This window comes from Triticum dicoccoides, chromosome 6B (assembly GCF_002162155.2).
Source record: "Triticum dicoccoides isolate Atlit2015 ecotype Zavitan chromosome 6B, WEW_v2.0, whole genome shotgun sequence".
NCBI classification, from domain to species: Eukaryota; Viridiplantae; Streptophyta; class Magnoliopsida; order Poales; family Poaceae; genus Triticum; species Triticum dicoccoides.
Genome location: NC_041391.1, coordinates 246,730,924 through 246,744,644, shown reverse-complemented (window position 1 = coordinate 246,744,644; position 13,721 = coordinate 246,730,924). Strand labels below are relative to the sequence as shown.

The window sequence follows — 13,721 nt, the reverse complement described above, 5'->3', positions numbered from 1 at the left end:
AGGAAAAAACTTTTTTTGGCTTTGTTAAAAATTGCACAAGATATTAGTATGCTGAGAAAACAACGAGAATGAAGTACTATATAGAAAGCTTCAGGCGAATGTTACAGAAAGAGGAGCGATGTTAGGGCATCCACAATGTTTGATTTTACTGCCTCTATGGCCGCCTCCATGCCTTTAGAGGCCGGCCCCATACACTACAACTGTCTGCCTCTAGGCAAAAACGTCTGTCATCTCCTCCAACCGAAGAGGCAGCCTCTAAGCCTTTTCTTTCATTAAAATATTCTCACGGGCCTACTTGTCATTAAGATGATCAAGTTCATGCACAGTTCTGATCAGGAGACACAAGTACAAAATAGAATTATTTAGTTCTTTTTAAGGGGTACAGAAATATTTAGTGTCATGGTTGGGCTATACATTGCATGTCTTTTTTTATCAAGTTTAGAGGCGGGTATATGGGCCCCATCTTAGAGGTAGAGCTGCCTCCAAACACACTGTTGGTGCTCTTATGCTCCTTCTTAGCCCATGATAGCCTACAAGGACTCAACTGTAATTATCTAGCCCAATTTCAGCCCAGAGGAGAAGGACAAGATTGTAATTCCATCTTTGCAGAAAGGACCTGCTATTTTTCCCAGTCTAGGGTGCGCGTGAGCACGAGCCCAAATCGGTGCCCAAACCCTAGCCGCACGGCCAGATCGTCGGCGTCTCCCGTAGCCCCGCCCCACCCGCCGGCTTCCCCGCTCGACTCGGCCTCGCTTCTCACGTGCCGGTTCGGTAACCCTAGCGCGGCGCCGGCGGCCGGCGTGCGGGGCAGCAGGCTTCGGCGCCGCGTGGGCCGTTGGGGCAAGCTGCAGTTGCGAGGTGCGTGTCGGCGTCAAGTTCAAGCGAGCAGTGGGGCAGTGTCAGGCGGAGCGGCAGCATCAGTGAAGCTCAAGTTCAAGCTAAAGGTTTGATAACAGGATCGACTGACTGATTCTTCCATTCCGAGTCTTTTATTTTCTTTATTATCCTCGGGTGATCTTTACAGCAATGTGGATCTCTCCACCGACCAAGGAAGAGGTAGCCAAAGCAACGATTGTATAATTCCAGGGAATTTGTGATTAAAAACGGCTCCTGGGATCATAAGGTCGCAGGGTCGCAGCCAATAGTGTTGTGGTCGCTCATGAGCTTCCCACTGTAATGGCCACGGTTGACAAGATACTCCAGTGTTTTAACATATGTCTTTTTTTATCAGATATTCACTTGGTAGGAATTCCTTTCATAGAAAGTTCATTGCTTTGTGCTCCCGGAGTCTGTAATAAGTAGGCTGGCTTGTGGTATTTGGCACCCTGCTTCTCAGCGTTGCAGCCGCTTGTGGATGGTAGTTTTTTTTTCTTTCCTTGTTTTTAGCTTAGAGTTGATGCTGGTGACATTTGTCCTTCGGGTTGAGATGCACTGGACGTGTTGCTCCCTAGAATCTCTAGTCCGTCTCGGTAGCTTGTGAACCTTGGGTTTCTTTAATGGAAATCGGAAGGGGGAGACCCTTCTTTTATAAAAAAAAAAGGTTATTGCTTCATGTATGTTTAATAAGGCCCCTAAATTTCTGTCCTGTTTCATGTGAATTTTAAATTGTACATGATACGTAGCAATGTGTTTTTACTAATGGTGAATTATTAATCCATTCCACCCCACCCAGATGGTTGCAATTGTGCAAAGTACTGAACCATCGGATACTTGGTATGTCTGTCAACCAAAAGTAATTTGTAAGAAGCTCAGGGCTGAAGATAATAAAATATATTTCCTTACCAGTCATAGGCTTGCATATTGTGAGGTAGGGGAATGCTGGTACCATGCATGGGAAACATTTAATAGATTAGAGATTGTACCTAAGCCCTTCAAGCACCATTAGTTTACTATTTGCAGCCAAGTCCAAGTTGATCGAAACTAGCTAGGGACTGCATATCTGAAAAGTTAAATTTGTTGGGAGGGTCCTGTATTGGTAAAGTGCTATATCGTACTTGTGAAGCACTCGATAATTGAATTTGCTCTTAATTATTAACCAACCAAACTGTAATACAATTAATTAGGATAAACTGTCTTAAGGGCAGCCCTAGTGCTCCAGCCTGGACTGTGTCATCATACTTACCATGTAGGATTTTATCTGACGTGGAGGGGTAATTAAAGGAGAGAGAAAGGGAGATTGTATCCTCAACACGGTGCAACTCTTTTCGGCGAAACCGAGGCATAATAATATGCATCTTGATCCGGTGTGCCCTATTCTCTCACCCTCAAGCCTTTCTGCTCCATGACTCTGCCACCATTTGCTCCTCGGGGTCGCCTTGCTTGTGGCCACCACTAGTAGCCGATGTTTTCCCTTTGGCCCAAGATGCGGTGTCGTCTCCCCTCCGCCCCAAGCCGCTGCATTCGTCACATCGTCGTCCCGAGCGACCATCGTCTTGCATCTCATCACCCAAGCTGCCACCGTGCGGCCACCAGTTTTGCCGCTTGCCTGCTCGAGTAGCTCCTTGCAGACGACGCTCGATCCCGGGAACAAGCCGTAGGCACTGCCATCCAGGACATTCTCCGTCCGCAACCCTCCTTTACGCACTCCTTTAGATATCTAAGCTCGGCGGTTGTTGGAGCCGGGCTCCTTTACTGGCCGACACCTGGAGCTCCTTGTCAATCAGTGGTGCTACAGGCAGTGGCGGAGCTTCTTTGACAAAATAGTGGGCCTACGCCCAGTTTTGCTGCAAAATAGTGAGCCTAAGAGGAAAACTGGGCCACGAGAAAAAAACTTGGGCTATGCTCTAGTTTGGCCTGTCCAGCCCTTGACTGTAGCTTTGCCGCTGCCTGCAGTGGCGTTTAGGGCTGTGCAGGTAGCCGCATTTTGGGCGACAAGCTGGTCATCGACGCGCTCCTTGCCGATCTCACTGAAGTCAATTTGGACCTCATCTCTTACCATGAGTCAAGTGCATACGACTAGTTACATTTCATTGCTCTTCTTGGAATGGAAGCAGAGTGGAGTCATTTGTGGACCATCGGTTCATTTGTTCAATTGATTTTGCAGATTCTCTGTTTGGTATCAGCAATCATGAATTTGCAGAAGCTGCTTTTAGAATTTAGATATTTTAGTGTGCACAGTTGTATGATTTGGAAAGGTGTGTTACAAATGCTTAATGCTTTCTCTGAAATGTTCGCAGATGGTTCCGTGAAATCTAACAAGATCTATCTGAGTGATTCCATATTTTTAAGAGAATCATGTTTGGATGATATTTTTGGAAAACCATATCGGGCGTTTCAGTTGTCAATTTGTTCCAGAGCTGTAGATGAATAAGCATCGTGAGAGCGTGCAATTTTCAGTTAATTTTTCTTGTTATGGTTACTTGCGTAATTGGGCAACTCATTTTTTAGTAATTAGGCTCGACGTGTGGCTGGTTTCACACCACAAACAGACCACAAAGTTGAGATGATAATATTAATCACAAACCAAGTTAAATAGATGTAACATTCAAGATGCAAACCACTCTAGTAGTTGTATCTAAGCACCTATTGAAAGTATGAGATACAGCTTTAGATTCCTAAACCTGGGATGTACATTAGTTCACTGTTGTTTTATCATCTGTTTGTGGTTGTAACTCAAGCTCTGCTTTCTCAATGGAAAGAATTGCAAATGTCACTTTGCATTTTCTCGAAAAAAAATTTAGATTCCTGGGACTGCCCTAAAGCTAATAGCCCTAAAGATTGATTATTTTCTTATTTGTTTTGAATGTTCAAACAATATGGAAGTTTGTCAAACTCACTTAAATCAATGCTCGATTTTCTATACCATGCAGACTATTTTTCTATTATTTTTAGTTGGCTCTTTTGATAACCTGCTATTTCTGTCTCATATTTTTCTAAACAATCTGCTTGGTGCAGCGGTAAAGCTGTTGCCTTGTGACCATGAGGTCACGGGTTCGAGTCCTGGAAACAGCCTCTTGCAGAGATGCAGGGAAAGGCTGCGTACAAAAGACCCAAAGTGGTCGGATCCTTCGCTGGACCCTGCGCAAGCGGGAGCTACGTGCATCGGGCTGCCCCTTTTATTTTTCTTAACAATCTACAACTGGAGTTTGATGAGCAAGTTTATCACTGGGCAATACTCAGCACAACTATTTCTTGAACTTGAAGCCTTTTCTTTTAACGGGTTAAATACATACCAACTGAGCAAAAAGGAAAATTGAAACTGCCATAATTGGCTCCCAGTGTAGGCTAACTAGGTTGCCTTTGGCATCGAGGTGGATTATGATGATCCGACATTCCTAACTAGCTCTTGCCTAATTTTTCATTTGGCTATCATACATTTTTCTGCTCTCGTGGCTATTTTCCCACATCAGATTTTAAAATAAGTTAAGCATGATTCAGCAATCACAAACAAATCCTTATTAAGTGTAAATCTTATGAATTTTGCAGATCATCTCAGGGATCTTTGGATTGGCTATATCATCTTAAGCCATGGGGAGCAGACAAATTGTCGCTGTTCTTCAACTAGGTGGAGTATTCACAACTGATGATGATGGGCATATGACCTATTCTGGCGGAGAGGCACATGCGATGCTTGTGAAAAGTGGTTGGACTTTTAAAGCGTTTAAACATGAGATATCTTCAACACTCAATAACCTCAAGCTTGATTCCTATGCATTCAAATACTTCCTTCCTAAAAATAATAAGACTTTGATTTCAATTTCCAATGACAAAGACCTTAAGCGCATGGTTGAATTCCATGCGGACTCGGAGACAACAGACATCTACGTCATTAAGAAGGTTGACAACAGGTAACCTTCTGACTGATATAAATATCCCTCTTAAGCGTATTTTAAAAGTGACATGAGATATATTTACAGGGTAAAGAGCTCTGTAGCAGACTCCAGTGCTCCTGCAGATTCTGCTATAATAGAGACTACTCCAGATGGATCTAAGCGGCAAAAGATATGTGCAAGTTGGGAGAACACAATCACTGGAGTTGGCCAAGTATTTGAGGGTCCAAAGGAATTTCGTGATGCGTTGCACAAGTATGCCATTGCACATAGGTTTCATTACAGATTTGTCAAGAATGACTCTTCTCGTGTCACTGTGGAATGTACTGATGAAGGATGTCCCTGGCGCATACATGCTTCCAAATCTTCTGCAAATCAGGAGTTCATGATCAAGAAAGTGGTTGGGAGCCATACATGTGAATCAGAGACAGTCAAAAGTAATCGTCTAGCTTCTCAAAAATGGGTTGCTAGTGTTATCAAGGAAAAATTACGTGACAGTCCAAACTACAGGCCAAGAGATATTGCAAATGATCTCCAGCGTGAATACGGACTAAGCCTGAACTATTCTCAAGCTTGGCGAGGCAAATTAATAGCTCGAAAAGAACTTTACAGTCCACATGAAGAGGCATGTAATCAGTTACCTTGGTTTCGTGATAGAATTTTCGCAACAAACCCTGGGAGTATGGCAACAGTAGAGGCATTGGAAGGTTCAAAGTTCCGCTTCTTTGTTGCATTCCATGCCTCCCTTCATGGTTTTGAGAATGGTTGCAGGCCTCTTCTCTTTCTTGACGTGATAACTGTGAAACCAAATAAGCATTGGAAACTATTAGGTGCTACTTCTGTTGATGGTGAAGGTGATGTGTTCCCCGTTGCATTATCTGTAGTGGATGACGAGAGTCAAGAAAATTGGCATTGGTTTCTTGAACAGCTAAAGGCATCGTTGCCTATGCCTGGAGACATAACATTCATATCAAATGGCAGAAGTGGTCTGTGGGATGATGTTTCTCTAATATTTCCAGATAGTTATCATGGATACAATGTCAACTTTTTCATTGAAGAATTTAAAACAAAATTGGATGACAGCTGGAGTGAAGAAGTAAAAGATATAATGGTCGAGCATCTTAAGGATGCCATATATTCGTGCAGAGTTGATGAATTCAATCATTATCTTGATCTCATCAAAGCTGAGTCTGATAAGCTTGCTGAATGGCTTTTGGAGACTAAACCTGAGCGGTGGTCAGATGCGTTATTCAAAGGGTCACGTCTTGGCCAATACACATGCAATATTTCCGAGACAATTGCAGAGTGGATCCCCAACAGATATGAGCTCCCTGTAGTGCAGCTGCTTGATACAATCAGATGCAACCTGATGGAGATGATCTATACACGCAGGGAATCTTCCAATACATGGTCAGAAGTATTAACACCATCAGCGAATCAGAAACTTCAGGAAGAGATGAACAAAGCTCTTTCACTCAGTGTTGTTTGCTCAACTGAAAATGATGGAAACAATAATGTGTTCGAAGTATGTGATGGTTCGGTCTATACAGTCAACATTGATACATGGGAGTGCACCTGCAGAAAGTGGCATGTGTCTGGGATTCCTTGCTGTCATGCCATCGCTGTGTTTGAGCAAACTGATCAGAATCCAGTCGAGTACTGTGCCAAGTATTTCAGAAGAGATTACTACCGCATGACTTACGCCATGTCAATCAACCCGATACCTGATGTCATTGTACCTCCTGCATCAACTGACCTAACGCAGAGCATGGGATTGCAACCATGCCCCATTCTAGCCCGCCGCCAAGTTGGCCGACCAAAGGAAAAGCCAGCTGATCCTCGTATTGCAATTAAAAGGGCGGTGCGCTGCAGCAGGTGCAAGGGCTATGGGCACAACAAAGCAACTTGCAAAGTCCCTCTCACAACATAAGTTGTACTTGCTGTTATCAGTTCTCAGAATGTACATTATGTTGATAGTTGCTTTCCTTCTCCTTAATGAACTCTAGTGGTACCTTTATGTGAAGATTTTCATCGTTCATCTGACAATGTGCAGAACATTACCTTGTCTGTGTGGATCATAGCCCGAAACGTGTTGTACTGCTGCTGTGCGTTATCATTGAATATTTAGAAACATTTCCTAGTAGGCGGCATGGGGAAAGATTTTGAAGGTTGTTTGAACTGAATAACTGATGCACACTGTTATATCTATCTCCCTTTGTTCCCCCAGGCCCGGGCCTGATTTACATGGTTGTTTTTGCCACCAAAAAGCTGTTCGTTACGTTTCCTTTTGGTGACCTGATGCAAATCATTCTCTTATCACAAGAGGGGTGGGTTTTGAGCAGTAATTCAAGTTATATGCTCCCTCCATCCGATAATATAAGAGCGTTTTACACTAGTGATGGAGGGAGTAATATCTTGGGATTCATATATATAAGAGGCAATTTATGTAGCACTAACTTCACCACAGTATAAACTAAACTGGTTCTTCAAGAATCATCCCTTCTATGCAAAAATCGTCATCTGTTGTGGAATTCGCTTCAGTCTTTCACTGGGCCGAATTTTTTACTCTCCAGCAATAGCTCTAAGCGGGAAAACCGTCAAGTCATATGTGCAAAAGTTTTCTTGGCGGCGAATTTCAGGAAGAGATATTTTCTCCAAAATAAACAAATATTGTGGAACAGGGAAAATGCCATTGCGCAAAGTGCAATCTTACGCAGTTTGTGACTTGATTGGGAGATTTTCAAAGTAAACGTGTTCTGCAACATCTAAACCATTTTTCTATTTCTCGCTCATTGTGGGAGATGCACAACCATCGAGCCCATGACGGTCGAATTAAGGTTTGAGAAGTGTCCCTAACACTAGGTGGACAGAGCAATTTTTTTCCTCCAGACTTCACCGACGAGCCCTTGGATGTGCCTCCCCTATGCTTGACGCTCTGGCGGGTGGTGGCGGGAGTGGAATCTCGGTGCCTCTGCTCCACTTAGTATTTTAGATTCACCCTTTGATATCACACTTCCAATCAAAATTTGTACGAGATTGGCGTTCGAAGAATAAAACATGGTTTGATATAGAAACTTTAAGTGGGTATCAAATAAACTGGAATGAACGGTATAATCCACTAGGTAACAAACCATATTTTATATGCAGCCATTTGCTTGAAACTAATATAATCTGTCATCTAGAGGACGCTTCTTGGGGCTTGTTGAACTGGGGCTGAGCACGCCAACAAACAGCTGCTAAAGGTTAGTGACGAGAATGTGGATTATGTGATCATATTTGAAAATTGATGGATGTCAACGCTGTCAACAATGTGGATTATGTGATCTAGAGAGAATATGTGAAACTTGATGGATGGCAACGCTGTCAACAAGGAGGCAGGTAGATGGCCACTGGACGGATCAAATGCAGTTTTTCAGACAGTAGAAATTTCATTATGGACTGAAAGGATCTATTGGTTGAGTGGATGTCAACTAACAAGATCATAACTTCTGGATTAGAAACTTCATCTACAACTGATAAAATTGAAAAGTGCATTTGATTCCAGTACCATCACAATAGAAAATTGGACCAAACTTTCCTACAGCTACCTACATGTTCAACAACACAACTACGTACGCCAAGTCCAAAGTAATTGATCAAATGCATTTTTTTCAAAAAGTAGAAATCACATTATGGACTGAAAGGATTTATTGGTTGAGTATATTTCAACATACAAGATCACAACTTCTGGATTACAAACTTCATCTACAACTGATAAAATTGGGAAGTGCATCCGATTCCAGTACCATAGCAATATAAAATCCGACCAAACTTTATCATACATGCTACCAATACAGCGACAACATTCCAAATGATGATGCACGACGAGTTCAATCCTTCTCAAAAGATACTGGAAATTAAAAAAAACAGCAATTATGATAGAAAGTGTGGCAACAAACTACATTCCCATAGATTGCTATGCTGTCTTCGCCATGTAGATGTAGTCAAGTCCATGAGACCTGAACCAGAATATGTAATGAGATTAATGGTCAAAAGATATATCAACTAACCTATAAAAGACATATATGCCAAGCAAAATCAACTTTGCTGGATGATTCAAGTTCCAAAAATAGTGTAACAATATCAAGGAGAGCTATGAAGGAAACAACTCATCAATTGGAATTTCATTTCTGTCAATTTGGCAGGATGGCAGAAATTATAAAATGACACATCGAGAGCATATAGAATGCATCGTCCTTTGCTAAACTTGAAATGAAAAAAGCCTTATAAGAGTATGAGAGCATTTGTAGTTGAACGATCATGAATGACACGAGCACTGGCGGAGCTACAGCAAGGCCAAAGTGGAGGTAGCCCGCCCATGATCTCTATCTTTTTTCTTTCACATACGACATCGGTAGCCCATAAGCCTAGTCTACTAGCAGTGGGAGATTCGCACGACACCAACCATGGAGCAGTAATTATGGACACAAGGAGCAGCCTAGCAGCAGCGGCACAGCAAGCACCAGTGGCCACTAGCTGGCCAGCATCATATATCAAACAGCCAAGGGCGAGCACCGGCTGCATATATCCGCTGATTTAGTTAAAATATTAGTGAGGGCAGTCTTATGTCCAATGAAGTAGCACGATTCATCGTAATTTTGGAAAATAAATGTTCACTTGTTTGTCTGGCCCGCCCAACTATTTTTGCGTAGCTCCGCCACTGGACACGAGTGTTTGAATGTCCAGAGAATTTGGGAACAATTGTTCTTATACACTTGATAAATATGTCAATACCATGCAAATCCACAAAGTGATAAGAAAAGAACAAGTTTACAAAATTGAATCAAGGCACTAGTTGATCAACTAAATATTCATTAAACATGCAGGAAACATGGAACGGCGTAGATTGTAACAATACTATAATGCTTGAACCTAATGAACCACTGAGTACTGAAACAAATATTACCGAAGTCAAATCAAATTTATCTAATACCTGAGGGGATACTCAAAACAACACCCCACGCCTAGCAGGTACAACGTACTTCACGCTTCCCTGGTGATCCTCTCGCTTGGCCAAACCAGCATCCTCTCCTCTCTTGGTCAAATCAGCACCCTCTCCTCTCTTGGCCAAACCAGCACTCTCTCGTCCCTTGGCCAAACCAGCATCCTCTTGTCCCTTGGCCAAACCAGCAGGCATTCTTGCACCATCCACTTTTGCTTGAATAGGAGAATCAGCAGGGCACTGAAAGCGAACAATAACACTTCAGTACCATTACTAACAAATACCAACCACAAGATAAAACATTACCTCATATATATATCTTATCTTAGCCTCCTCCTTCGCCAACATAGCCTTCTCAAACTCCAACCAATCCTGCTTATTCCGGATGTATACAGGTACATCCGGTTGCAAGAAAGGAATATGATTGATACCACGACATTGAATGGCCGGGGTAGAGTGGCCACCTTTGTATTTATCAGCATCAACAGGGTGCTTCAAATCATACTCCCCGTACTTCGTACAACCTGAGCATCCGCCTTAGGCAAAAGAAAGACATGTAGACAGTCACTACATATTTAGATATAAAATGTAGTAAAGCTAAGGACCAGTGGATGAGATGAAGGGCAACCAAAAGGCTAACCAAATTAATGTGACCTAAAACTCTATAAAGAACTTAATCTAAGGTAAAAGGAATACCATTGATTTGTCATTTAATTACCAAATAACTAGCCAGGAGAAAGAAAACATGTGTAGACGATCACTATATGGCTGGGCATGAACTAGCATAGATATTAAAACTGTAGTAAAGCTCAAGGAAAGTGGATGAGATGAACAGAAACATGACACAAGGGGCAACCAAACAGGTCGGCCAAATAAATGTGATCCCAAATTGAGCAGAACATATCTAAGGTGGAAGAAATACCATTAATTTGTCATTTAATTACCAAAAAATAACCAACCAAGCAAAATAAAAGCATGTGCAGAAAGTGACTACATATGGCTGCGAATGAACTAGCTTAGACCTTAAAACTATAGTAAAGCTCAAGGACAATGGATGAGATGAAGGGAAACATGACACAAGGGGCAAACAAACAAATGTGACCCCAAATTGTATGAACAGAACTTAATCTAAGGTGGAAGAAATACCATTGTCAATAGGTTTAACCATACAGAAACAATTGAGCATGTATTCTTCATTTTCGCCTTCTATTCGTGTGATTTCACCAAAGAATAGATTGTCGACGTGAAAACCATCATCTCCTTTGGTTTTTGCAGTCAAATTGATATGATAGAATTTGTTAATAAGGCCGCCCTCCTTCTCGTAAATTTGTCGGGAGCACACAACATTATCAAGTTCATATGCAAGATTCTAAAAAGGAGGCATGGATTGTATCAGCAATTAGTACATGAACAGAAGACGACCAATACAAGCCTGGTAATAGGACAAAGAGTGAGGGCGGGAGGAGGGAGAGAGATCAAACCCCCAAAAGATGGTGGTCTTCATTGTATTTATCCAGTAAAGCTTGAACCAATAGGTTCATATTCCTACGCCCGGGATTGCCTTCGAACGACTTCTTCCTTGTGCCATCAGGCCAGTAAAGGCGATGTCGCACTGCAACCTCCGCCGACGATAGCCCATCTCTGCACCTGGTTGAGGTTAGAACACACTATATGTTAGTAGATTGTAATTTCTGAAATGCAGAAATCCATGGCAAAGTTGAGAAAAAACACATTATTGGAGAGCGCAGGCCATCAAGATGGCTTTTGATAGCCTTTTCAGCTTCCTCCAAGCTCCGGAATGGCCCCCCCAGATGAGGATACGTGTGGTAAGAACCCCCCAGATCTATTCTGATGAAAAACTGTATATGCCAACCAGGAGGTTTACGAGCCGAGATGAGTGGAGACGAGTGTGTTGACATTGGTGAGACATCATGAGTTACCACCTCTGCCTGCTTGGAGGATGAGGAAAGGTACTCACACCTGAAAAGGAACATGGTCAGAAGGTTAGTAGACAACAAATTTTAATAGCTGGGGATGAATAATTCATATAATAGATGTTTTTGCAGATGCCACATGCTCACGTCTGAGGTGGAACACAAGGTTGATGAGTTGAAGAACAACTAGAGAAAGAAAAAAATGGTTTATTCTTTATTCTTTACATATATACGAGAACCCTTCATCCCCTTAGACTCATATTTTGTTTCCTAGTAATAATTAACTAACCATCTAGTGCAGGAATATAGCCGCCAGCATAGCAGAGACAAGTGGTAGAAAGCCAGTGGATCATGATTAAGATAGTATAGTTGAGGATTGCACACTACTTAACTAGTGTAACTGGAAATGTTTGCCTTGGCTTTTTTAACAAAAAGTTGGGGTTTGGCTATGTTGCTTGAGAGGCAGTCGAGAGAGGGACGGGTCGATAAAGGTCATACGGAGCGGGCGACTTCCATGCGTGCATCTGGTATGCTTGGTCTCGAGTGGTGGAGGTCGGAGTAGTCGCCGGCTGCCGTCGGGAAGAGCCACCAGACAAGAGCGTTGCCTAGTCCGGGCGACGGGGCGACTTCTCTATAGAGATCACCATGCCTGTGGTGTCCTCGGGCCGGCATGGAGCGGCGGCGAGGTCTATGGTTTAGAGGATGTTTTTATTGATCTAGGTTTTGTAGATCGGGTTTGCTGGGGAGGCGATGGGAAATGGGGAAAGAAAGAAGCTTTCCTGTGGTGGAGACGCGAGGGGAACAAGAACAGGGAGCGAGTATGGTACTCCGTCCAGAAATACCTAGTACACCTGATATATGGTACTCCCTCCGTCCCATTATATAAAAACGTTTTTTACACTATACTAGTGTGAAAAACGCTCTTATATTATGGGACGGAGGAAGTAGTTCAAAGTTGCGACATTTATTTTATATCGAACAAAGTAATAACTAAAAATTTAAAAGTTTAGAAGCTTTTTTAGAATAAACTTGATGTTTTTGCATTATTATATAATTTTTTAGGATAAAAACCAGTGTCGACTTCTGGGAAAAAATATATTTACAAGTATAGATTCACATTATTTTGACCGGATTTTTTTTAAGAAGTCGATCGGGTTTTTCTCTTTGTGGATTTTTTATACAAGTACAATGAAAGGTCAAGTTTATTTAAAAAAAACTCAGATTTTTTATATTTGTTATTTAATTGCTGTTTCTTTTCATATAGGGTGTATATTATACGGAAAAAACTTACATTCAGACGACCGATCTCGCGCGCGCATCCGGGGGCTCCATGTCCGTTGGATCGCCTGTTGATCAGACGGATGAGAACGGCCCCACTTTCCGCATCACGCGCGTTCGTTTTCCGAAACAGAGCTATTGTTTCAGGATAAGCATCCGTGCAACTGGCCTCCGTTGACTCGTGTCTCTGGTAGGGCGACGCTTCTGGATTTGGGAGGGCGTCGGCGTTCGGCGACCGGGGCATATCCAATGCGGTGGCGAGGGCGACGGGTTCGGCGGTGGTCGACGTCGACTCCAGCAGGTATGGATCGGAGACCCCCTCCCGCATTTCTGGGCGACCACCGTCCTGACACCACCAACACTAGACACAGCCACATCACAACACCTTACACTCCACGAACACTCCAAGTTTCTGCAACAACAACGTTGTTGCGGAACGGCGACAGCGAAGGCTGTGCGACGCGGCTGGAGATGTTATTGCTATTTTTATAGCAAGGGTCTTGTTACAGAAAATTAGGCGCGGTGTGAGATTTTTTTAATTTTTTTGCAACAAGGGTCTTGTTGCAGAAAATTAGAGAATAAGAGTTTTTGCAACAGGGGACTTGTTGCAGAAAAATAGAGAAAAGGAGTTTTTGCAACAAAGCTCTTGTTGCCGGAAATTAGAGATGAGAAAGTTTCGCAACAAAGCTCTTGTTGCAGGAAATTAGAGAAGAGGAGGTTTTGCAACTGCTTCTTTTTTTTAGGAAGCTCGCTCCTTGT

The 13,721-nt window shown here is 42.6% G+C and overlaps 2 protein-coding genes across 2 annotated transcripts; one reads left to right on the top strand and one right to left on the bottom strand.

Moving 5' to 3' along the window:
• Nucleotides 1-635: 635 nt before the first annotated feature.
• Nucleotides 636-6,977, top strand: LOC119322013. The gene is made up of 3 exons (XM_037595524.1): nt 636-944; nt 4,426-4,787; nt 4,857-6,977. Exons 2-3 carry the CDS (start codon nt 4,468-4,470, stop codon nt 6,697-6,699), a joined length of 2,163 nt encoding a protein of 720 aa, XP_037451421.1. The 5' UTR covers nt 636-944; nt 4,426-4,467; the 3' UTR covers nt 6,700-6,977.
• Nucleotides 6,978-8,441: 1,464 nt separating this feature from the next.
• Nucleotides 8,442-12,513, bottom strand: LOC119322734. The gene is made up of 7 exons (XM_037596248.1): nt 12,183-12,513; nt 11,482-11,730; nt 11,232-11,397; nt 10,897-11,119; nt 10,057-10,286; nt 9,742-9,990; nt 8,442-8,767 (listed from the first exon to the last, which is right to left on the bottom strand). The coding sequence occupies exons 1-6, from the start codon at nt 12,206-12,208 to the stop codon at nt 9,754-9,756; spliced, it is 1,131 nt and encodes a 376-aa protein (XP_037452145.1). The 5' UTR covers nt 12,209-12,513; the 3' UTR covers nt 8,442-8,767; nt 9,742-9,753.
• Between the last annotated feature and the right edge of the window lie 1,208 nt (nt 12,514-13,721).